This window comes from Oncorhynchus mykiss, chromosome 18 (assembly GCF_057628025.1).
Source record: "Oncorhynchus mykiss isolate SJ-2025 chromosome 18, ASM5762802v1, whole genome shotgun sequence".
Classification (NCBI taxonomy): Eukaryota; Metazoa; Chordata; class Actinopteri; order Salmoniformes; family Salmonidae; genus Oncorhynchus; species Oncorhynchus mykiss.
This window is the reverse complement of record NC_143039.1, coordinates 58,820,360-58,845,646: the sequence shown is the minus strand read 5'-3', so window position 1 is coordinate 58,845,646 and position 25,287 is coordinate 58,820,360. Positions and strand designations below refer to the sequence as shown.

The 25,287-nt window shown below is 42.9% G+C and overlaps 2 protein-coding genes across 3 annotated transcripts; both read right to left on the bottom strand.

Annotated features, from left to right (window-relative positions):
* Nucleotides 1-633: 633 nt before the first annotated feature.
* Nucleotides 634-5,341, bottom strand: tspan13b (tetraspanin 13b). Its single transcript, XM_021572370.3, has 6 exons — nt 5,080-5,341; nt 3,914-4,081; nt 3,157-3,237; nt 2,607-2,720; nt 2,259-2,369; nt 634-1,988 (listed from the first exon to the last, which is right to left on the bottom strand). The coding sequence occupies exons 1-6, from the start codon at nt 5,140-5,142 to the stop codon at nt 1,914-1,916; spliced, it is 612 nt and encodes a 203-aa protein (XP_021428045.2). The 5' UTR covers nt 5,143-5,341; the 3' UTR covers nt 634-1,913.
* A 1,000-nt stretch (nt 5,342-6,341) lies between these two features.
* LOC110496451 (eIF5-mimic protein 1) lies at nt 6,342-25,245 on the bottom strand. 2 transcript variants are annotated; one of them, XM_021572368.3, is made up of 12 exons: nt 25,147-25,245; nt 17,901-17,971; nt 16,198-16,374; nt 12,913-13,016; nt 10,404-10,469; nt 10,093-10,228; nt 9,894-10,003; nt 9,461-9,631; nt 9,119-9,265; nt 8,815-8,953; nt 7,173-7,295; nt 6,342-6,944 (listed from the first exon to the last, which is right to left on the bottom strand). In XM_021572368.3, exons 2-12 carry the CDS (start codon nt 17,962-17,964, stop codon nt 6,916-6,918), a joined length of 1,266 nt encoding a protein of 421 aa, XP_021428043.1. In that variant the 5' UTR covers nt 17,965-17,971; nt 25,147-25,245; the 3' UTR covers nt 6,342-6,915. The 2 variants fall into 2 exon arrangements, with proteins under 2 accessions (XP_021428043.1, XP_021428044.1); XM_021572369.3 differs by lacking the exon at nt 25,147-25,245 and adding an exon at nt 21,501-22,209.
* Between the last annotated feature and the right edge of the window lie 42 nt (nt 25,246-25,287).

The window sequence follows — 25,287 nt, the reverse complement described above, 5'->3', positions numbered from 1 at the left end:
CTTTTATCCACTTCCCCAGAATCAGATGAATTCATGGATACCCTTTTTATGTGTCTGCGTGCAGTTGGAAGGAAGTTGCTAACTAGCGCTAGCTCAATGACTGGAAGTCTATGGGTGTCTGCTAGCATGCTAGTAGATACCCAAAGACTTCTAGTCGTTGCGCTAATGCTAGTTAGCAATGGCTCACAAAACAACCTCTAACTTCCTTCATAACGGACACAGAGACATAAAAATGGTATCCACGTTTTCATTTGAGTCTGGGGAAGTAGATAACAGGCATCATTGCCAAAATCCCTTGAAGTATCCCCTTGTTTTTTCTGATTTCAAATCATTAGGAATTATCAGGTTATTTGTGTCTGAAATAAACATTCAGAACACAAAAAAATGCAAATGCTGTGTAACATAATGACTTAAAGTAAAGGCAACAACAAGCTGCTTAAATAGTTGTAGTTATGAAGTTACAGCATACAATTATCAACGGCATCCTACAGTCCTTCAGTTACTGAGTGATTCAAATCAAATGTACAAATATTCAATGACATCTTCAGTTGTAATGCGCACAAAATAATGCTAACTGTTCTTCATCATGTCAGCTATCATCTGTAATACAGGAGTCATTCAGTAGTCACAACATCACAGTTCACATGCTTTAATACAGGTCTGAGCATACTGAACGCTTGCCCATCAAGGGTGTGTCAAATATCAAATGTGGTATCTGAAAATGTTAATTTCTCGAGATTTGTCACCAGAAGCAAAGCCTGAGCATCTGTATATGAGAGGATAAACAAGGAGTGCACAAAACATTAAGGACACCTGCTCTTTCCATGACAAAGACTGACCAGGTGAATCCAGGTGAAAGCTATGATCTGTTATTGATGTCACTTGTTAAATCCACTTCAATCAGTGTAGATGAAGGGTGTGTGTGTGTGTGTGTGTGGGGGGGGGGGGTTAAGCCTTGAAACAATTGAGACATTGAGGGTGAATTTGCAAGACAAAAGATTGATGTGCCTTCCTTTGAACAGGTATGGTAGCAGGTGCCAGGCGCACTGATTTGTGTCAAGAACTGCAAGCAACACTGCTGGGTTTTTCATGTTCAACAGTTTCCCGTGTGGATCAAGAATGGTCCACCACCCAAAGGACATCCAGCCAACTTGACACAACTGTGGGAAGCATTGGAGTCAAAGTGGGCCAGCATCCCTGTGGAATGCTTTCGACACCTTGTAGAGTCCATGCCCTGATGAATTGAGGCTGTTCTGAGGGCAAAAGGAGGGGGTGCAACTCAATATTAGGAAGGTGTTCTTAATGTTTTGTACACTCAGTGTATACAGGATATGGTTCTGATCGGGAGTGGTTTAAGGTGTCCTATTAGGGTAATAGGCTCATGCAGCATCTTTAATATACAGCAGGGTCGTGTTCATTAGGGCACACCACGGAAAACATTTAGCAACGGAAAGTGTAAAGGAGCGTTTCCTATTCGACAAGTGAAGCTAGTTCCTCTTGTCTTCCGTTTGGTGCCTAATGAACATGACCTAGTTATTTTCCAGACACACACCACATTCTGGAAAAACAATCACTTCATGTAACACCACACAAAGGGCTACCGCTTTGCTCAGCTGGTTAAAACACACACAAGTCACTCGCTTATTTACAAACACAGCCCTCTAAAACAGGCGGCTAGCCCTCCTCCACCTGGAGAGCTACTTGGTGTGCAGGCTTTTACTCCGGCCCTGCTTTAACTAACACAACTGATTCAGCTGAACAAGGCTCCGATGAGCAGCTAATTTGTTAAGAATCAGTTGTTTTAGTGTCACAGTTAGAGTAGGGCTGAAGCAAAAGCCTGCGCAACCAGTAGCTCTCCAGGAGGAACGTTGGCCACTCCAAGAGCGGGGTACAAAGCCAGCAGTTGCCAACGGTTACAGGAAGGCACTGGGATTCGCTCGAGGGTCCTTCTGGTTCCTGTACCGGTACGTTAGCCACACCCCCAGGATCTGAAAAAGGACGAATAAAACATTCAGAGGTCAAAGTAACAAGAATTACTGGGCCCAGTTTTATGCTGCTGACCTACAAATAGATTACATACTGTATATAGCTACATTTTCATTACCTATTAGATTTCATGAACTGCACCTCAAAATAGGCTAGTTTACTGTAAAGACAAAAGCACTATTTTAAAATATTTTATAAGTTAAATTGATTGATTGCTGGATTGATTGATACAGCAGAACACTCCCCTGACTGTATATAAAGGGCAATCTCACCTCAGTGAAGCTGAAGAAGAGGCCTATCCCGCCCACGAAGCGCAGCACCTCTCCTGCATGCTCCTGGATCTGCTCAGCACACGGTGAACAGGAGTGGTTGGGGAAACAGGCCTGTAGAGGGACACAGAAACACCACACAGACCAACTAGTCAGGAAAACTGCTCCACAGCCACAATACTGAATATCCAGCAACTAATATCATCAGAAACTGTATGCGTAAAAACGTGTTCTTTCATTGTAATTATACATCCTGGCATGCACAAACAGAGCTCGGGACATGTGAAGGAGCGGTCAACGACAACAGACGGTAGATTCAGTGCAACAGAGGGTTCACTCGGTCATGCTCACAGCATCGCAGGTTCCGTTGTTGTCTACGTAGTAGAAGCCACAGCAGTTGAGACTCTTCTCTACGTCTCTCTGGGTGGTGTGAGAGTTGTTCCATCCCACCTCCAACAGGTGTTCCTAAAACAGGGGTACAACCGCAGGCACTGACCACCATAGATGCAGTTATATCTGTGTGTATGAGTGTATTACAATGCCTGTATGCACAGGACCATCTCTAAGGTAGTCAGCTGTTCTAGAACCGGATGGAGGTCAGTCTGAATAAAATAGTAATCTACTTCTAAAAATATAATCCATACGGCATGGAACCGGAACACACCACAGTGCAGAACACTAAAAAGCCTGAGAAGAGACACGTCCTTTAGCTCTAAGATTTCGCCACAAAATGCAGCTCACATCCTTATAGACACACTGTATCATGGTTCGGGAGTACAGGTTGTCTTGTATCCATCTACTATTTCATCACAAGGTTTCTGGGTTTTGTCTGAAAAGTTGGTTTTGTTCCTCTAGCACCTAGCAGAAGGTTGTTGTGATTGACAGCAGTTTGTGTTCCTACCTGCTGGTCCTTGTTGATGGCCAGACAGGCGCTGGAGACAGAGAACTGGACGATGAACACCATGAAGAGGATGATCATATACTGGGCTCCACTGTCAAGGAACAACACTCCAATACACACACTCAACACAGAGCGTTTGTAGTTTTGAACCCAGTTCGTAACACTTCCGAAGGCGGAGGTTCATTATTTTGAGAGTGAAATACACTATTAATGACTGTGTAATACTGTAATAACGTAATGTAATAATATAATAATAATACTGTAATAATGACAAAGACAGCAGCAGGGGTCAGGGGTCAGGAGTATCTATGCAGGCTGACTACAATGTGTAATACCATGCCGGACCTGGTCTCATAGATATCATTGCGTGTGCATGCCATGCATGAATGGAAGATGAGCAGGAATTTCCCCACAACATACAGAAGGGCAGGGGGGAAGAGAACAGCACAACCTGGAGAACAAGTCATGGATAAACAACAAGGGGCTATGAGTCCTATTGAAATAAAGCACTATGGGTGAGGCTAAAGCACGACGTGTAGAGGATTGTCTCATTCAGACAATCTGCGGAAGCTATTTGAAAAGCTTCATTGAAACTTCAGTTCTCTTGAATTTAACACGTAGCCTTCCCAAGGCCTCAATCGAACAGACTTGAAAACCAACCCCAAACCTATACTCAAGCCATAATTCAAATTCTAGACCCCAAATATACTTGGGTCTAGGGTCAGGTCAAGTCTGCCTTGGTGGAAGGTTGGGATACGAAGAAGAGTAGGACCTGGTGGTGCTTCACGGCCCCGATGAGGCCGACCAACGCCACCAAGAACAGGAACACCCCCACTCCGATGATTCCACCCACCACCTGGAAGCTTGACACCAGGCCGAACCACTTCCCCCATGCAGCGATGCCGATCATCAGCAGACTCACCATCTAGAAATGGAGGGACGGACGGACAGAGAGCCAAGACCCTAAGTGATAGATCTCTATGGGTCAGTATATGAAGTATGAACTCTCCACAGTCAAACATGGTCTGTGTGTGTGTGAGAGAGAGAGAGAGAGAAAGAGAGAGAGAGAGAGAGAGAGAGAGAGAGAGAGAGAGAGAGAGAGAGAGAGAGAGAGAGAGAGAGAGAGAGTGGATGTTGACCACAAATCAGATAGGCTTATGTAATAAAACAAAGTGAGTGATGTAATTGCAATGGTACAAATGGTCAGGAGGACATTGAAGCAGACACAGGCTACACCTCAGACTACATGCTTTTAGAGGCAGAAGAAGCGACAGTCAAAAGCGGAACATAATTTTCCACCATGACAGCATTTATTTGCCTGCAAACATATATTCATCTTAAATCTAGGTCACCACTGTGGTCTGTTTTGATGCCACATCACTCCTGTATTTCTCAGACTGCAAAACATTGGAGGCCCTATGTTGAGGATTTGGACAGGAATGCTATGGAGTCTACAGACACACACACTATGGCCCATATGTTGTTTTCAGTAACTATCACTCGATAAGATATATCAGGAATGGTTTGAGCTGAGCAAAGACAGGATGAACACTTACATTGGAAAGTGTCAGGACTCAGGAGAGATAGGAAATGAACAGGAAATAATATAGGCTATTCTAAATATTCATTAACCTAAATAGTGAATATAAATTATAATATTTTGACGTGCCGAGGTTGCCTTTGGCAAACTGGAGACGCAGATCTTATTCCAGACAACGGCTCAGTTTGAATAATTAATAGCATGGGAGCCTGGTCTGACCCAATGTATTGTTTTCAATAGGCTGCACGGCAAAAATGTTTCTTACACACCCGTACAGACGGGATAAAAAGCAGCATATAGTCAGTCTACCCGACCAACAACCAAAACCTGTTACAGTGGAATAATAATGGTCCATATGGTAAATTCTTGAAACGTATACTCACAACATAGAGGATATTGAGCGCACAGAGGGAGTGCTTGGAGCAGGTGAATCCGGCGCAGCCCATCCTGGCGATTTTTTTGTAATAGTCTAAACGAATAATAAGATAAAGTAATTCCTTGTAAAAACAAAATTAAAATACCCTAAACAAGACGGTTACGAATTTCACCACTACAAAGTCTGGTCGCGAGATGACATGCCTAGAATGGAGGTTGAGATGGAGCTTCCACTGGAAGCTGATTGGTTAAAGGAGAACGTTTGTCATTGATATGCAAATAATTGCGGAGCGGCGTTGGAGCGGGTGAGCGTTTCAGACCGTCCTGACCGTTCCAGAGAAATAGCCTACACAAAAATTACAAGATCATTGTATCAATATTGATGAGGACACATGATACACTATATCCAAATATCCTTATGACAACTGGAGCTGGCTAATTAGTTGAGGTTACCATTAAATGTGCATGTAAGACCAGCATCACATTACAGACATAAGCAGGCCTAGTTCATGAATAATTAAGCGTCCTCTGTGGGTCAGTGAAGCCCTGCATGGCTGGGATTTCCTTGCTCACCTAAACAGACAGGAAAACGACAGACAGGTTGAGGTAGGGGGAGACCCAGAGATCCTCAAATGAAAAACGCACAGGCAGGAACGCAAACACACAATATCTATGTCAGTGAAAGCTGTTCAGGCATTCATTTGACCTAAATGCACCAATTAACTGACAACCCCAGAGTGTGGACTCTCAGTCCCTGGATTGTAAAGGAAAAACATTCTGAAATCAGGTTATGGCTCTAGTGAATATTAGAGGCAACATACTGCTCTGAGAAACATTGACCGACAGTAGATGCAGCAGTATTGCACTGATGTAATTCTCTAGCTACAGTGGAGCTCCCTGTTGCTCATTAACTCCCTAGATTTGGAGTCTAAAATGGCAACCTCTACCCCATGGGCCCTGGTCAAAAGTAGTACACTAAATAGGGAATGGACAGAGGTCACAAGTGTCAATGGCATTCCTTTACCTGATCTGTTCAGGTGCAGAAGCAGGTGCATGAAGGTTAAGTTACACAATGACTGAGTGAACTTCACCTCTCATCTCCTCCCAATAATAGCATTCAGTCACCCACTTTCTCATTCAGCTCTGACTACCTAACTAATCAGTTTGTTAAAACCAACTTCCTTGGCCTCTATCAACCAGACACATAAACATAACCCTTATTTATTAACCTACTGATTTAAGATCACAATACAGAAACAAAACAAGCAAATACATATAAAAACACTTTATTAATAAAAAGATAAAAGCATTGCCAAGTTACATACAAAGTTGAGTATCCATAAAACAAGTATGACAATCTACTGCAGATTGAGGTCTGGACTTCCTCTCTATGCCTGAACAACATTAGTGAAGGGAGTCTGTATTAAAGGCCCAAGCTTTAATTCAAAATATCAGAGATTGGCAATCTAGTCTCCTGTCCTCATGTAGGTTGAGTCGGGAGGTCCAGGGGTTTATTGCTGGGGGTTGTGCTTTGATTGCCTGGAGCAGGAGGTTGAGGAGTCTGACCCCTGGTTGGTCGAACATTATGAATAGGTGCGTTCCAGGTAGTCTTTATTGCAGTAATGTTGCACACGTTCTCATACTTCTCACAATGCCTTATATTGAATGTCTCAGGAACCCCACTAATATGATAAAGCCTAGCAAATCTTCGAAAAATAGGTAGCATGAATGCTTTAAAGACAACCTGAAACATGTACTATGCAACATGGGGACTGACTGACATACAGGCCACAGGATGCAGCAGACTTCAGAGTTACAGACAAACTCCTTGCTGGGTCGGTCTTCTAGTCCTCCTCTCCCTCAGACTCAGACTCTACAGGGGAAAATAAACAAGGATAACTACTAAACAGCTCCTCTTAGTGGTGAAAACAGCAATTACAGTTTAGAGGACGTTACAGCCCAACAGGAAGTCTATTGAATGTTAATAGTCCAGTTTCATTGATTCAACAATAATTTTCGGAAAATGCAATGGTTTTCTATTCAGTTATTGATTAGGTTACCTGTAACTAACCTTTAACCTGTATTTAAATGTAAACGTTACCTTCTTCTGCATTTTGCAGCCACTCAACAAACTTCTTCATCTGCTCGACAAAGACACCTTTCCCTTTGGTGGTGTGAGTGTCTTTGTACCACCTCAGAATGGCCTCCTCACTCAAAACGTCAGCTGGGTGGAGAGAGGAGAGAGAACAGGCACAATTAGCATAGCACCACAAGAAGAAGTTACAGTGTATAAAAATAAATAAATGGAAATATCATATTTACATAAGTATTCAGACCCTTTACTCAGTACTTTGTTGAAGCACCTTTGGCAGCTATTACAGCCTCGAGTCTTCGGTATGATGCTACAATCTTGGCAACCTATATTGGGAGTTTCTCCTATTCTTCTCTGCAGATCCTCTCAAGCTCTGTCAGGTTGGATGGGGAGCGTTGCTGCACAGCTATTTTCAGGTCTCTCCAGAGATGTTAGATTGGGTTCAAGACCGGACTCTGGCTGGGACACAAGGACATTCAGAGACTTGGCTGTGTGCTTAGGGTCGATGTCCTGTTGGAAGGTGAACCTTCGCCCCCAGCCTGAGGTCCTGAGCGCTCTGAAGCAGGTTTTCATCAAGGATCTCTGTACTTTGCCGATCTTGACTAGTCTCCCAGTCCCTGCCGCTGAAAACATTCCCACAGCAGGATGCCTCCACCACCATGCTTTACCGTAGGGATGGTTCCAGGTTTCCTCCAGACACTTGGCTTTCAGGCCAAAGAATTGAATGTTGGTTTCATCAGACCAGAGAATCTTGTTTCAAACTCCAAGCGGGCTTGCCTTTTACGGAGGGTTGCTTCCGCCTGGCCACTTAATCATAAAGGACTGATTGGTGGAGTGCCGCAGAGATGGGAGAATCTTCCAGAAGGACAATCATCTCCACAGAGGAACTCTAGAGTTCTGCCAGAGTGACCATTGGGTTCTTAGTCACCTCCCTGACCAAGGCCCTTCTCCCCCAATTGCTCAGTTTGGCCAGGCGGCCAGCTCTAGGAAGATTCTTGGTGGTTCCAAACTTCTTCCATTAAAGAATGGAGGCCACTGTGTTCTTGGGGACCTTCAAAGCCGCAGAAATGTTTTGGTACCCACCCCCAGAATTGTGCCGACACTCCTGTCGAAGCTCTACGAACAATTCCTTCGACTTCATGGCTTGGTTTTTGCTCTGACATGTTAACTGTGGGACCTTATATAGACAGGCGTGTGCCTTTCCAAATCATGTCGAATCAATTGAATCCAATCAATTGAATTTACCACAAGTGGACTCCAATCAAGTAGTAGAAACATCTCAAGGATGATTAATGGAAACAGGATACCCCTGAACTCAATTTCAAGTCTCATAGCAAAGGGTCTGAATAATTATGTAAATACATTTAAACAAATGTTTTCTACATTTGCAAAAATGTCTAAAAACCTGTTTTCACTTTGTCATTATGGGGTATTGTGTGTAGATTGATGAACAAAATCAATTTAATCCATTTTAGAATAAGAGTGTAACGTAACAAAATCCGAATGCACTCTGATATTGAAATTTCAGTTTACTTCCTAAATTGAAATGCAATTGACTGCAACCTGACTACTAAGACAAATGAAAGAGAGACCCTTTCTTTTTCTACAGAGAAATTGTGTGAAACAGTGTTCTGTATAAGATAATACTGACCTTTGTAGAAGAGCACCACTATCTTGGAGAAGGACTTCATGAAGTGGATGTTGTCATAGCAGTACTCCTGGATCCTCAGTAGCAGCACCAGCTCTGACTGGCCCTGGGTGCTGAACGCTGCTAGCAGGGGGGCATAATGCTGGAGGGGAGAGGATACACACCCCATAAACAAAGTCATTAATTCCTGGTTGATGTCAGTGTTCGAGGTGTTTGAGAGCCTCCAGTGACCAGCTCTCATGTTGTTATAGAGTGGTTAGGTTAGGAGTGATTTATGTTATTAATGGTTAATGTTATGATAACATACTTTAAGGTGTTTGAGGGCTTGCTCGGTGACCAACTCCTCCTTCTTGTTCCACTCCACAGCATTCATGAGAATGTTCCACAGCAGACCAATCACAGCTTGCTCCTGGAGAGCACTCCTCTTCATCTCCTCCTTCACATACACCACCATCTAGAACCACAGAATAATAACTCTTCACTGTCCATTATCTTGTGGAGAATGGAATGTATTATTTTTGCTTATATAACCCAACCCAGAGATAAACACACTCCAATGAGGGGTTGGAAACACAGGGTGGGGCACAATGCAGCTATATTGGTGCTTGTTCAAGAGTACAACGGCAGGACATGGCATCTGGTACTGTACCTCTCGTATGGGGCAGTCCTGAGAGAGGCGCTCCTGCAGTTCTTTCTGCAGCTCCTTGCGTGTTCCCTGAGACTGCTGCACACGCATGAAGTCTGAAAGTTCCTTTAGCCCCGCCTCATTGAAGTACTTGGAGAAATGCTCCACGTTCTGCTTGCTGGCAGGAAACAGCTCCTAGAGAAACAACAAGTCGAGGCTCAAACAACTTCCATTGATCTTCAACCCTAAAAATTGACACAACAGCTCCCTCTTGTGGCTGAAATAGAATAGGAGCACAATAAAAGAGGCTCTCTAACCTCTAGGCAAGTGGTTCCCAATCTTTTCCACTTCGGGGACTACCAAATCACTCTCAAACGCTCTTGAGGACCACCAAGTCTTTTTTTAACATCAGGTTGGAAATGACTGCTCTAGGCTAACTGCCTAAAGGGTTTCTTACCAGGAGTTTCTTATCCAGGTTAGCCTTCCTCAGGGCTGAGGTGACTGCATTGGCATCTTTCTCAGATATCCATGCCTTGAACAGTTTCACCGCAAAGGACGCAGAGATACCTGCAATATACCAAGAATAAGAGAACAACTTGGAAGAAGCTATAAATATATGCCTCAAGAAATCAAACCCCCCCCCTACACACACTCACCTTCCTTGACAACATTGTCGCTGAAGAGGCTGGTGAGAATGGGCGGGGGCAGAGTGCCATTAGCCAATAGGATACCAGTCAACATAGCCAGTTTGGTTTGCTCTGATTCACTGAATGCCTTCAGGAACAGCAAAAGCTACACACGATAAAATCAATTAATCAATCAAGACAATTATGTAAACTAAAGACAATAGATACAAAATGCCTAAACACCTTAAGATATGACATCACCAGAAGTACTTAGGAGAATGAAAAACTGAAGTAGATCAGTTAGGGACTTCACATGAGAGTGTTTCCTGTGAATACTTTACCTTTTTGATTTCCTCCTCAAAGGCATTCTGCAGGTACTTGTATCTCCTGATAAGCTTGTTAAAAACCTAGAGAAACACAAAGACGCACAGAGGGACATGAGATTCAGTCACAGACAGAGGGCTAGGAGGGAGACAGCGAGAGAGAGCGAGACAGCGAGAGGACAGCAACACAACTAGACCCAACCAAATCATGAGAAAACAAAAAGATAATTACTTGACACATTGGAAAGAATTAACAAAAAGACAGAGCAAACTAGAATGATATTTGGCCCTAAACAGAGAGTACACAGTGGCAGAATACCTGACCACTGTGACTGACCCAAACTTAAGGAAAACGTTGACAATGTACAGACTCTGTGAGCATTGCCTTGCTATTGAGAAAGGCCACCGTAGGCAGACATGGCTCTCAAGAAAAGACAGGCTGTGCACACTGCCTACAAAATGAGGTGGAAACTGAGCTGCACTTCCTAACGTCCTGCCAAATGTATGACCATAGAGACACATTTCACTCAGATTACACAGATCCACAAAGAATTAGAAAACAAGCCCAATGTTGATAAATTTCCATTTCGAAAAGGTGAAATACCACAGTGTGCCATCACAGCAACAAGATTTGCGACCTGTTGCCACAAGAAAAGGGCAACCAGTGAAGAACAAACACCACTGTATATACAACCCATATTTATGTTTATTTATTCACTTTTGTACTTTAACTATTTGCACATTCTTACAATACTGCATATAGTCATAATATGACATTTGAGATGTCTTTATTCTTTTGGAACTTCTGTGAGCATAATGTTTACTGTACATTATTATTCATTTCACCTTTGTTTATCTACTTCACTTGCTTTGGTAATGTTAACATGTTTCTCATGCTAATAAAGCCCTTGAAAAGAAAGAGAAAGAGAGACGGCGAGAGAGAGACGGCCAGAGAGAGAGACGGCCAGAGAGAGAGAGACGGCCAGAGAGACGGCCAGAGAGACGGCCAGAGAGAGAGACGGCCAGAGAGAGAGACGGCCAGAGAGAGAGACGGCCAGAGAGAGAGACGGCCATCGAGAGAGACGGCCAGAGAGAGAGACGGCCAGAGAGAGAGACGGCCAGAGAGAGAGAGACGGCCAGAGAGACGGCCAGAGAGAGAGACGGCCAGAGAGAGAGACGGTCAGAGAGAGAGAGACGGTCAGAGAGACGGCCAGAGAGACGGCCAGAGAGAGAGACGGCCAGAGAGAGAGACGGCCAGAGAGAGAGACGGCCAGAGAGAGAGACGGCCAGAGAGAGAGAGACGGCCAGAGAGACGGCCAGAGAGAGAGACGGCCAGAGAGACGGCCAGAGAGAGACGGCCAGAGAGAGAGAGACGGCCAGAGAGAGAGAGACGGCCAGAGAGAGAGAGAGACGGCCAGAGAGAGAGAGACGGCCAGAGAGAGAGACGGCTAGAGAGAGAGAGAGACGGCCAGAGAGACGGCCAGAGAGACGGCCAGAGAGAGAGACGGCCAGAGAGACGGCCAGAGAGAGACGGCCAGATAGAGAGACGGCGAGAGAGAGAGAGACGGCCAGAGAGAGAGACGGCCAGAGAGAGAGAGACGGCCAGAGAGAGAGAGACGGCCAGAGCGAGAGAGACGGCCAGAGAGAGAGACGGCCAGAGAGAGAGACGGCCAGAGAGAGAGACGGCAAGAGAGCGAGACGGCCAGAGAGAGAGAGACGGCGAGAGAGAGAGAGACGGCCAGAGAGAGACGGCCAGAGAGAGACGGCGAGAGAGAGAGAGACGGCCAGAGAGAGAGAGAGACGGCGAGAGAGAGAGAGACGGCCAGAGAGAGAGACGGCCAGAGAGAGAGACGGCCAGAGAGAGAGATGGCAAGAGAGAGAGACAGCCAGAGAGAGAGAGACGGCGAGAGAGAGAGAGACGGCCAGAGAGAGAGAGAGACGGCGAGAGAGAGAGAGACGGCCAGAGAGAGACGGCCAGAGAGAGAGACGGCGAGAGAGAGAGAGACGGCCAGAGAGAGAGAGAGACGGCGAGAGAGAGAGAGACGGCCAGAGAGAGACGGCCAGAGAGAGACGGCCAGAGAGAGAGAGACGGCCAGAGAGACGGCCAGAGAGAGTCGGCCAGAGAGAAACGGCCAGAAAGAGACGCCGAGCGAGCAAAAGAAAGACAGACAAGCAGGAGTGAGTGAGTTTAATGGAGGAGGATTATATTAAAAGGATGTCATGGTGGAGTGTTGACAAACTGGATACTCCCAGGGGTTTGGTGGGTATTAGCAGGTCTAATACCACTTTACTGCAGGTGTCTCAAGCCCAAAATCCTCTCCACCTCAAGGCCTTGGTAGGAAATGTTGGCTAACGTTTGAGGATGTGACAAAGTCAATGGTGAGACAGAGAGTGTGTGCGTGCGTGTGTGCATTCATTCATTCATTCATGTGTGTCCGTCTGTGTGTGTGTGTGTGTGTGTGTGTGTGTGTGTGTGTGTGTGTGTGTGTGTGTGTGTGTGTGTGTGCGTGCGTGCGTGTGTACCAACCTGAGCATAGCGGCGGAGGTTAGCATGGTTCTCCTCGGTGGTAAACACACAATGTTCCGTCACCTTGGCCTTGTCCCCCTCATCAATACGCGTACCACCGGGAGCTGAGAGACAAAAGGGGAAAGCCACCAGGGTTAAAGGTTAAATCCTGTTTACATGGGCCTTTCCCCATCTCTGGTCTTAACGGCTAGCTTTTACTTGTAATGATTGTGTAAGGTGTTTTTTACCTAGTTTAGTGGAATACACTGATTGTACGTCGCTCTGGATAAGACCGGCTGCTAAATCTGACTAAAACATCATGCATGTATAACATGTCTGTCATCTAGTTGTAAATGGATGGCTCTTGATGCAGCCTGATCCAATGTTTTAATCCGTTCTTGTTTGAGGATACAGTATATGATGGCTTAGAGTCCAAACTAGAGGTCGACCGATTAATCGGAATGGCCGATTAATTAGGGCCGATTTCAAGTTTTCATAACAATCGAAATCAGTATTTTTGAACACTGATTTGGCCGATTTAAATATTGTTTATTTAACTAGGCAAGTCAGTTAAGAACACATTCTTATTTTCAATGACGGCCTAGGAACAGTGTCTTGCCTTGTTCAGGGGCAGAACGACAGATGTTTACCTTGTCAGCTCCGGGATTCAATCTTGCAACATTACAGTTAACTAACGCTAGTCCAACGCTCTAACCACCTGCTTCACATTGCACTCCACGAGGAGCCTACCTGTTACGCGAATGCAGAAAGAAGCCAAGGTAAGTTGCTAGCTAGCATTAAACGTATCTTATAAAAAACAATCAATCAATCATAATCACTAGTTAACTACACATGGTTGATGATATTACTAGTTTATGTAGCATGTCCTGCGTTGCATATAATCGATGCGGTGGCATTTGCGGAAAAAGGACTGTCGTTGCTCCAACTTGTACCTAACCATAAACATCAATGCCTTTCTTAAAATCAATACACAGAAGTATATATTTTTAAATTTTTTAATCCAGGTTAGCAGACAATATTAACCAGGTGAAATTGTGTCACTTCTCTTGTGTTTATTGCACGCAGAGTCAGGGTATATGCGATAATAATAAACGTTTTGTTTTCGAAATGATAGTTTCCGGATTCGACCATATTAATGACCAAAGGCTCGTATTTCTGTGTGTTATTATATTATAATTAAGTCTATGATTTGATAGAGCAGTCTGACTGAGCGGTGGTAGGCAGCAGCAGGCTCGTAAGCATTCATTCAAACAGCACTGTGTGTTTTGCCAGCAGCTCTTCCCTCTGCTTCAAGCATTGCGCTGTTTATGACTTCCAGCCTATCAACTCCCGAGATGAGGCTGGTGTAACTGATGGGGTGTGCGCTAATAGTGTTTAAAATGTCACTCGCTTTGAGACTTGATCTGCAATGGTAACGCTGCTTCGAGGGTGGCTGTTGTCGTGTTCCTGGTTCGAGCCCAGGTAGGAGCGAGGAGAGGGACGGAAGCTATATTGTTACACTGGCAATACTAAAGTGCCTATAAGAACATATAAGAACATCCAATAGTCAAAGGTATATGGAATACAAATGGTAGAGAGAGAAATAGTCATATAAATACTATATTAACTACAACCTAAAGTCTCATGTTAAAAGGAACCACCAACTTTCATATGTTCTCATGTTCTGAGCAAGGAACTTAAACGTTAGCTTTTTTAAATAGCACATATTGCACTTTTACTTTCTTCTCCAAAACTTTGTTTTTGCATTATTTAAACCAAATTGAACATGTTTCATGATTTATTTGAGGCTGAATTGATTTTTATTGATGTATTATATTAAAAGTTAAAATAAGTGGTCATTCAGTATTGTTGTAATTGTCATTATTACAAATAAATAAAATAAGAAATAAAATAAAAATCGGCCGAATAATCGGTATCGTTTTTTTGGGGGGGGGGGGGGGGGGTCCTCCAATAATCGGTATCGGCGTTGAAAAATCATAATCGGTCGACCTCTAGTCCAAACTGCAACCTGTATCTAATGCTTTAACAATCGTTGTTGACTTTGAATCCATTTTTAAGGACTGTTGTGGATAAACAATACAATCAAACTAAACTGTTTTGTGTGCGTCTGAATTTCCTGCATTTGTTGCCTTCACGAGTGCATGTGTGTGAAGTGTGAACCAGGAGCTAATCCTCCACGCTAAATTTAAGGCTAATCTGGTTCCCTGAGAGGATGGTTTATTTTGGTGGATTACCAGGTAGGATCTTAATCTGATCACTCCTTTTGCTGAGAATTTTTCTTCATCGCAGGAAATGCAGATGAGCTTTGTGATTAATTTATTGAAAACCCACACTAACACAGTTATATTAAGTGTTCCACTTTTCTTGTAGCCTCTTTTGGCCAGCTAATAGCCTTAGAACCGATCAAGCAACATTACCGATCAAGCAAAAAACGGTAAAATCCTGTTTCTGCAGGATTATTTAGCTGTTAAGAAATAAATCAAATTAAGAGCCTACATCTGTATCCCTGGTCTCCCTCTGTGCTGCTCGGTCTCTCCCTGCCAGGGTCTTATTATAGGACTATAGGACCAGGGTAAACCTGTTATCTCTAATGGGGATTGACATGCAGAGACTGACACAGGCCTGGCAGAGGGTCCTGCGTGTGTTTGCATGCGTGTGTGCACGTGTGTATGAGCTGGATAGAGACAGACAGCAACTAAATCTACACAGATTAAACATGTCAGGATGTGAATGAGCGTGTGTGAATGTGTGTGTGCAAGAAAGATAGTGTGTATTTGGACATGAATTACGTTTCTAAAGCCTAGTACAGAGAGTGTACAATTTTCCTTTCCTTATGTTCTAACAAAGTTCTGCTTTCTGATCCAGCGATATGGTACCCACTAGGGTTCATGCTGGTGCCTGCAGTCTACTGAAGAACAGTCTCTCCCGGATGTCTTTGATAATGGGAAATGACCCTGATAATCTGACAAAGCCAGCTGTGATCTGTTTGTAAATTTGTCCTTGCCTGAATGGACAGCCCGGTTACTGCGATCAGCTGGTTCATGGATGGACACTGGGGGACAGTAACACTGTGCACAGTACTGATACAAAGGACCACGATGTTCCACCACTGAGCTGACACCGTGCAGATAACCATAACACTGTAGCTACCTTAATATAACACCTAGCGACATCATCAAGCGGTGCAGACCTCTTAATGGCTAAGAAGGTGGACTGACAGTCCTGGGACCTGGGTTTGAGTCCCGGTTGTGCTGCCTGCTAAATTCACTACACTCCTCCACTCACCGAGCATGCTCCCCGCGATGAGGATGTCGAAGAGGGTGTCGGCATAGCGACGGTAGTCGAGTCGGGAACCGGTAACGTCCAAGAACTTAGCTACAGCATCGAGGTCTCCTCCTGCTTCGTTGAGGCCCAGAACAATTGTGTCTCTGAAAACTGTGGGCTCAAACTTCTCCTTTTCATCTGGGTGGGGAGGGACAAGGCAGAGGAGGACAGTGTTGTACTGTAGGTACACTAATGTCTATCAAACCCTAACACAGACAACATCAGAAAAGAAGGTATGGTGAACCATGCATAATATATACCGTATGTCAGGGACCCTCAACTAGAGCTGATGATCAGGGGACCGGAACATAATTCTAAAATCATTTGTAGATGTCAAATTGACCGTAAGAAGCCCAAACAGATATAATATTTGACTAAATCATGTCAAATCTAGTTTACATTTGTATAAAATCTCTCTATTATGAACAAATTTCCAAAATGTTAATAACTTGGAGCAGATTTGCTGGTGTTTTTACAGTCTTTTATGTCCAACAATAAAAAATACTTGCTTCATTTATTTTTGCTCAGACAGCTTGGGGTCCAAATAAAATGTCCCGCAGGCCGCCAGTTGGGAAGCGCTGCCATATGTACGTTAGTGAATGATCTCTAGGGGTAAAAGTCAATACATATGGTATAGCTACAGCGGTACATTTGGAAGTGTCACAGACAGCTGTTCAGTTCCCCAGTCAATGTGTGATGAAGACAAGGGACACTGCCGTGATGGGACACTAGCTGCTACTTGGCCTGGTGGAGGGTTAGCCTCCCTGATTAATCCTCTGTGTTTTTCACAAAGAACACATTGTCCAAACGATGTCCTCTTCATTAATAGCTCTCTGGGTATCAACACACGGATCAAGAGAATCAACAAGGGGCCTCACGGAGTATGAACGAAATGTTCCTACAACACTACATGTCCTTCTGCTCTGTGAGTAATGTTCATAACGACACCCACTGTACTGGGAGGAAGTTCAGCTATAGCCTGGCCCTAGATCTGTTTGTGATGTCATGTCTGGAAGTTGCCAAGACACCACAAACAGATCTGGGACAAGGCTAGTTCAGCTCTGCCTTGTGTCCTGCCACTGCTGTCAGCAACAGTGACATGCTCCACTCACGCTGAGACTAGGTGTGACTTGGTCACACACCGATGCTGTGACATTCTAGAAACTTCAACATCTTAATGACTGGGAGCCAGTCATTGCAGTAGGTGTTGTGTAAAAGGGAATGTCAAGCCACAACAAAGAGATGAAACAGAACCCTAGAAGCGAAGAGTGTTTATAGTCTGTGTTTATGTGTGGAGAGGAGAGAGAAGAGGACAGAAGAGGAGAGAAGACAGGAGAAGAGGAGGAACATAGAGGAGAACCCTGCTATCCCTTTGCTGGTCCCTTACCAAGAAGCAGATCTTAATAGAAGAGATATGAGCTACAAGTGTGCATTGACAATTTGGTTGTCGGTGAGACTTAAAAAATAATCAAGACATTTTATAGTCTCAAAGACTGGTTCAATTATCTCAACTTATTGCAACTTAACACGGTTTGTTGTCTTGACAACATATTGGTACTGCAATTTAACACCATGCATGTTGTCTTGCTAACACATTGTACGTGGTAAACAATAGGCATTGATTTCGCACGTAGACAGCCGTCTGTGGTCGTAACGCAACTCACCCCTTTTCCTGGTCTTGAACCGCTGGCCTGTTAGCACTGGCTTCTGCTGCTTACCGGTATTCATAAAAGTCCTGAGGAAAACAAATACAGAAATGGGAAATGAGCAGACCATATACAACATGGTCAACACACAACACTACCATTCCATTTAATGACAGAATGTCTTCGTTTCTGTCATATTTAACGGTCCGCAACATAATTTCTAGGCTATATCTTAATAAATATGTCGTACATTTACTATGGTAAAGTTATTTATACATGTGTTAATATGCCCAAAAATGTACTGTGACAGTTTACTAATAGTTGACAAACAAATTCAATAATAGTTAAGCACTTCATAAAATCTCAAACCTTCAGCAAATCTTCAGATGTCAGTTGAAAGCTCTATGCTTACCAGCTGTGATTCCCTCTTAGCAGTGACAGTGAGTTAGAGAAAGAATTCACTTAATGCTCTGTGACTGTCTGAGACTTGTCCAGTCTGTCAACCTTGTGCCCTGTACTATACACCTGTCAAAGGTTTGGACACACCTCATTCAAAGGTTTTTATTTTTACTCTTTTCTACATTTTAGAATAATAGTGAAGACATAAAAACTATGAAATATCACTTATTTTTCAACAGGACAATGACCAAAAACACACCTCCAGGCTGTGTAAGGGCTATTTGACCAAGAAGGAGAGTAATGGTGTGCTGCATCAGATGACCTGGCCTCCACAATCACCCGACGTCAACCCAATTGAGATGGTTTGGGATTAGTTGGACCACAGTGTGAAGGAAAAACAGCCAACAAGTGCTCAGCATATGTGGGAACTCCGTCAAGACCGTTGGAAAAGCATTCCTCATGAATCTGGTTGAGAGAATGCCAAGAGCTGTCATCAAGGCAAATGACGGCTAATTTTATTTTTTGGGTTACTACATGATTCCATATGTTATTTCATTATTTTGATGTCTTCACTATTATTCTACAATGTAGAAAATAGTAAAAATAAAGAAAAACCCTTGAATGAGTAGGTGTTCTAAAACTTGACAGGTTGTATGCACACTCACACTTGTCATCGTCCACACAGCACAAGTCTCCCTCTCTCTTATTACAAAAAGGACATGAATGACCACAGGGATACACATGCACGGTTGGTACAAGCTAACTGCATCTGATCCAATGAGAGAGACTAACAATTGGACACCGAAGGGTCTTTGAGTGCACAGTCCTCCTTGGGACAGACAGTGAGACAGACCAGTACTAGAGGGTCAAAGGGATTAAAGAATCTTACAATCTACTGTACCACACCAAAACATGTTGTCTGGTCCTAGATCCAGATGTTCTTTAGACAACTTCTGACTATGGTTGACATGCCATTAGGGATGTCCCCTACTTAAAAATAAAAAAAATCTTGGTTGGTCGATCGAGTTGTCTGTTCTTTCGACCAATCGATTAGTCAAAATGTTTAAACTTGTATTTTAACACACCATATGTTTGAATAAAATCAGCTATATGTAGGCTACTGCAATTAAAAATGAAGACAAATTACTAAAGAGGGAGCCAGATATCAATACAGCCTAACCAGAAGAAAGAACCTGTTCCAACCCTCCTCCTCCCGCTGCTGCTGGCCTTCACAGATTCTGCCATTAAGCTCCTGAAGTTGCCGGTATAGGCTACACCAGCGGTCGGCAACCTTTTTCATTTGTAGTGCCAAGTTATCGTACCATTTCTACTGATCTGCGTGCAAGTTATGATACTCATATGCACATTTTCGTGGAACAGTTTCATTACTTTTGAGATATGAAGACTATTATAAATGAAATGTCATGTGGTTAATCAAAATCTAAATCTAAATTAAAATGATACAAATCTAGTAACTTCTATTACCATTACCAATATGTAAAAGTAGCCTACATAAAGCCAACAAATATAAACACTGCAGGCCACAGGTAGAAAATATCCTGATTCCAAATTCTAAAGGCACTCACATCTGAGCTCTCTTTGTTGCAGGTGCATAGTAACAGTTGAATAACTCGCTAGCTAACGTTACGTGTATGATCTTATTATTCGTATCTCAGAGCCATTTACTTTGCTAGTTATAGCCTAATGTTACATAGCTAACCTGGATGGTTAGCTACCTGCAGATTCATCTGAGAGAGAAGCGCTACCCCTGGCAGACGGATTCTGTACGGCACACATGTGTTAAGTCGTGATTAGAGGTCGACCGATTATGTTTTTTCAACGCCGATACCGATACCGATTATTGGAGGACCAAAAAAGCCGATACCGATTAATCTGCCTTTTTTTTTTTACATTGATTTGTAATAATGACAATTACAATAATACTGAATGAACACTTATTTTAACTTAATATAATACATCAAAATAAATCATGAAACGTTCAATTTGGTTTAAATAATGCAAAAACAAAGTGTTGGAGAAGTAAAAGTGCAATATGTGCCATGTAAAAAAGCTAACGTTTGAGTTCCTTGCACAGAACATGAGAACATATGAAAGTTGGTGGTTCCTTTTAACATGAGATGTCAGTATTCCAAGGTAAGAGGTTTTAGGTTGTAGTTAATATAGTATTTATAGGACTATTTCCCTCTATACCATTTGTATTTCATATACCTTTGACTATTGGATGTTCTTATAGGCACTATAGTATTGCCAGTGTAACAGTATAGCTTCCGTCCCTCTCCTCGCTCCTACATGGGCTCGAACCAGGAACACATCGACAACAGCCACACTTGAAGCAGCATTACCCATCGCTCCACAAAAGCCGCGGCCCTTGCAGGGCAAAGGGAATAACTACTCCAAGTCTCAGAGCGAGTGACGTTTGAAACACTATTAGCGCACACCCAGAAAACTAGCTAGCCATTTCACATCGGTTACACCAGCCATTAGGCTGATAGGCTTGAAGTCATAAACAGCGCTGTGCTTGCAAAGAGCTGCTGGCAAAACGCACGAAAGTGCTGTTTGAATGAATGCTTACGAGCCTGCTGCTGCCTACCATCGCTCAGCCAAACTGCTCTATCAAATCATAGACTTAATTATAACATAATAACACACAGAAATACGAGCCTTTGGTCATTTATATGGTCGAATCCAGAAACTATTATTTAGAAAACAAAACATTTATTATTTCAGTGAAATACGGAACCGTTCGGTATTTTATCTAACGGGTGAAATCCCTAAGTCAAAATATTCTTGTTACATTGCACAACCTTCAATGTTATGTCATAATTACGTGAAATTCTGGAAAATTAGTTCGCAATGAGCCAGGCTGCCCAAACTGCTGCATATACCCTGACTCTGTGTGCAATGAACGTAAGAGAAATGACACAATTTCACCTGGTTAATATTGCCTGCTAACCTGGATTTCTTTTAGCTAAATATGCAGGGTTAAAAATATATACTTCTGTGTATTGATTTTAAGAAAGGCATTGATGTTTATGGTTAGGTACAAGTTGGAGCAACGACAGTCCTTTTTGGTGAAGGTGCACCGCATCGATTATATGCAACGCAGGACACGCTAGATAAACTAGTAATATCATCAACCATGTGTAGTTATAACTAGTGATAATGATTGATTAAGTTTAATGCTAGCTAGCAACTTACCTTGGCTTCTTACTGCATTCGCGTAACTGGCGGGCTCCTCGTGACGCAGGTGGTTAGAGCGTTGGACTAGTTAAACGTAAGGTTGCAAGATTGAATCCCTGAGCTGACAAGGTAAAAATCTGTCGTTCTGCCCCTGAACAAGGCAGTTAACACACTGTTCCTAGGCCGTCATTGAAAATAACTGACTTGCCTAGTTAAATAAAGATTAAATAAAGGTGTAAAAAAATGTATATATATAAATATATTTTTAAATCGGCGTCCAAAATTACCGATTGTTATGAAAACTTGAAATCGGCCCTAATTAATTGGCCATTCCGATTAATTGGTCAACCTCTAGAATCAAGGTGGTCGGTCACATTTGACAAGTCATGCCACCCTCCGTCCTTGACTTTTTCTACATCAATTTAACACAAGTATGTTGTTAGAATTTTGATATGAACATAATTTGTGTATTAAGCAGTTTAAGATGACTTTTTCCCTGGAGTGCAAAAAAAGTGACTTTCAAATCCTTTTACAAAGTAATTTACAATGACGGCCTACCGGGGAACAGTGGGTTAACTGCCTTGTTCAGGGGCAGAAAGACAGATTTTTACCTTGTCAGCTCGGGGATTCAATTTAGCAACCTTTCGGTTACTGGCCCAATGCTCTAACCACTAGGATTTCTATATTGTATCATAAAGAGACAATTATGAGGTTTCCAAAACACTTACTATTTTTCTGACAGCATATGAAATGTATTTATTAGACGTAGAATGTTGCAGTCAAAATGGCTTCTCATTGGCGTAATAAGGGCGGAAGCAAGGCCCGGCAGTTTAAGTGTTAAGACATTATAAAGGCTCATACATGCTTATTATAATCTATAAAGCATTATTTTAGCTGCAGGTGCAAGTGTTACCAACAAATCATATTTGGTGGTTAGGGTTAGTTAGGTTAGAGTGAGCCTCTTGTCTCCCTATAGCTCTGTGCACACTGTGTACTCTGTACCTCTAAGACCTCTAAAAAGCACCTGACAATACCCACAGATTTAGTATTTTTGCCCCCAGGGAGAGCACAGTGAGCTGGGCTAGGCACCGGTAGTCTGCCCTGGGGGATGATGGTAGTGATCCCACAGCAATTATCAGTGTAGAAGATGTTGTAAACAGGACTCACCTGATGTTAACCTCCACACAGACCTCTGCTAAGGAGGAGATAGAGTTATGCGTCACCTCTGAGGTAAAATTGTGAAAAGGAGAAGAAAATCTGCCATTTCTGTGATGAGACAATCAATCTGAATAATGTTCCTTTTCACAACCAGATTGTCTGTGAAAAGGCCTATTACACTGTCTGATCACAAGAAAAGGGGGAAAATCAACCCCCTTTTCACAATATTACTCCTCTGTTCATTTAGGCACCTAGAGCCAAATCTCAGCATAATGGTCGGTCATGGGAGACTCTTCCTCTGTTAGTGGACTTCTTCTGAACTCCATAGACTCCATGACAGAGAACCAGTTTGATGTGGAAGGCTGCACTTGTGTAACATCTCTGACCAGGTTCATAACCACAGCTTTATATGGTCAATCACAACCAGTATTCTCAACAACAACTCCCCTCATGATTTCACATGTCAAGCCATGTGCATTGTCACATACCAGTGCCATGTTACACAGACCCCTTCCCCAGCCACCAACACACACAAACACACATACAGCAGGCTGCCTGTCACCAACACGCACAGATGCACAAACACAGGCTTTGTAGGTCTGTCCAACTGACATTCAATGCCCAAAATAAATACAATTCCTGGAAGCAGGCAACAGTGGCCAGAGAATGGTTAAGGGGAGACTCAACAGCCTCGGTGGAGTTCAGTCTGGCTGATAGGAATTACAGAAAGTGTGTGCTCGTACGAGAGGGTGACAACAAAACGCGACTAGTTTCACGTTTCAAGACTACAGTATAAAAGAATGCACCTCTTTTTGTGTGAGCGAAAGAGACTTCACTTCCATGAATGAATGAATGCCTGCGCCCTATCTGGCCATCAGCTCTCATTATAGTGGACAACAATACAGGTGTAGGATCTTAATTTGATCACCTTGTTGCAGGAGAATTTCCTGCAACACAGGAAATGTAAAACTTGCAGTGTAAAACGTATACTTTTCACATTGAAATTTAAAGGCCATGAACAGTTCACATTTCATGGAAAACATGATTTTATGATATTTGGATGAAACCAGATCAAAGTATGATGACCAAAGTATGAGAAATTACTATTGCTTTCACATTGATAAAGTTTGATCATAAAGTTACTGGTCCCCTACCCCATGTCAAACACTTGTATTCAGGAGGCGGAATTATTAAGGGATAAGGTGACATCACCCCAACTCTCATTTTAATACACCAATGGAAACATGATATTCTCTTACCTAATTTAAATATGTACAGCCTTGTAACCAATAATGGAGAATGCGTGTTTGCAGAGGGGTGTGATTTATTTAACTAGATCGCAACTCTACTGGTGCCAAATTTGACTGTAGGGTGTCAGCAATTATAAAGAAAGTTTACACTATTCATTTATGACAAAGATACTGTACTTATGTCTCCACTTTTATCTGCATCTGGTATTAACAAGTTACTGGCTAGCTAGGTCTTCAGGCAGCATGGAACAAAAGGTGGGGAAGGGTCACTCAAAACTCTGATGCTGTTGTCATGTCAACACATCCATCAGTGCTGCTCAGAACCGCATCACAAGAGATGTATAAATATAAAAAAATGTTGACATCATTAATGCCTCACTTTCTTTGTCTATCACCAAATTTGCTTTAGATGATTTTACTGCAACACTGCATTTAAGTTTCTTGACATAAAGCTTTTTGAAAAGCCTTAGTCAAGGCGAACTCATTAACTGTCTTTTCAAATTTCCTGGAAGTTAGCCATAAGAAAAAAAAGTAATTTTACATTTACATTTCTATCCGCAAAAATATTATGGGTATCAACTACACAAATGTTCATGAATCATAATCGACATAATAATTCACATTTCCCGTTGCTGCAGGATTCTTTTCCTGCTGTAGCAAACTGGCTGAAATTAAGATCCTCTCCTATAGCCGCTTTAATGCCCTCCAAAGAGTTCAGCGGCAGCGGGTGCTGAGCGGTCACCTCGATCGTTATTCTTGGATCACTGATCATCTGTGCACGTGCTGACAGAACTGCGTGTTATTACAGACTATCGAATTCCAAATATACCCAAATATGCCAGTCTCGTTCTCCAGTTGGCTATTATGTCTTTGGAGGACTGTGGACACTATCATGTCACAAATAATGTTTATAAAGCTTGTTTAAATGATACATAGCTAGTGGCTACATTGTACAGTAGCCCATGGCGGTTGGCATCTCCAAAACCGGCCATGCGAGCACGGCGCACCTGTAACCCACCGCACCGTGGGCAGAACCAGCTTGGCAATGGCAATTACAGCTATCCACGTTGTTTCTATAGCCAATGTTAATATATATTTGTCAAAAATGTACTTATGTAAATTATTTCTTACGCCAAACAACAAACATTTTAAGAGAACTAGGTCTAAACTTGTCACCAAACCTAGCCAAGCTCATAAAGTTGAACATTTAGGCTTAAATATTACATTTCATAATGTGAAATATTTGAGGGACTTACCTTGCAGTGGATGACTCTACAACAAGTTGAGATGAACGACGACAAGCAAGAACAGTCACTTATCAAAACCGCTTAGAGTGGCCAGACACTTGAAATACAGCCGGATTAAACCAAAGACGTCCGTATAGGGGGAATCCAGAC

Excerpts from the sequence above, each read along its gene's own strand:
- tspan13b (XM_021572370.3), bottom strand. The coding sequence starts at position 5,142 with ATGGGCTGCGCCGGATTCACCTGCTCCAAGCACTCCCTCTGTGCGCTC. Across the intron at positions 2,370-2,606 it reads ACAACGGAACCTGCGATGCT|GCCTGTTTCCCCAACCACTC; the intron begins GTGAGCATGACC and ends GTCCCTCTACAG. Across the intron at positions 1,989-2,258 it reads TCTTCTTCAGCTTCACTGAG|ATCCTGGGGGTGTGGCTAAC; the intron begins GTGAGATTGCCC and ends GTCCTTTTTCAG.
- LOC110496451 (XM_021572368.3), bottom strand. The coding sequence starts at position 17,964 with ATGAATACCGGTAAGCAGCAGAAGCCAGTGCTAACAGGCCAGCGGTTC. Across the intron at positions 13,017-16,197 it reads CATCGCGGGGAGCATGCTCG|CTCCCGGTGGTACGCGTATT; the intron begins GTGAGTGGAGGA and ends TTTGTCTCTCAG. Across the intron at positions 6,945-7,172 it reads GCTGCAAAATGCAGAAGAAG|AGTCTGAGTCTGAGGGAGAG; the intron begins GTAACGTTTACA and ends TTTCCCCTGTAG.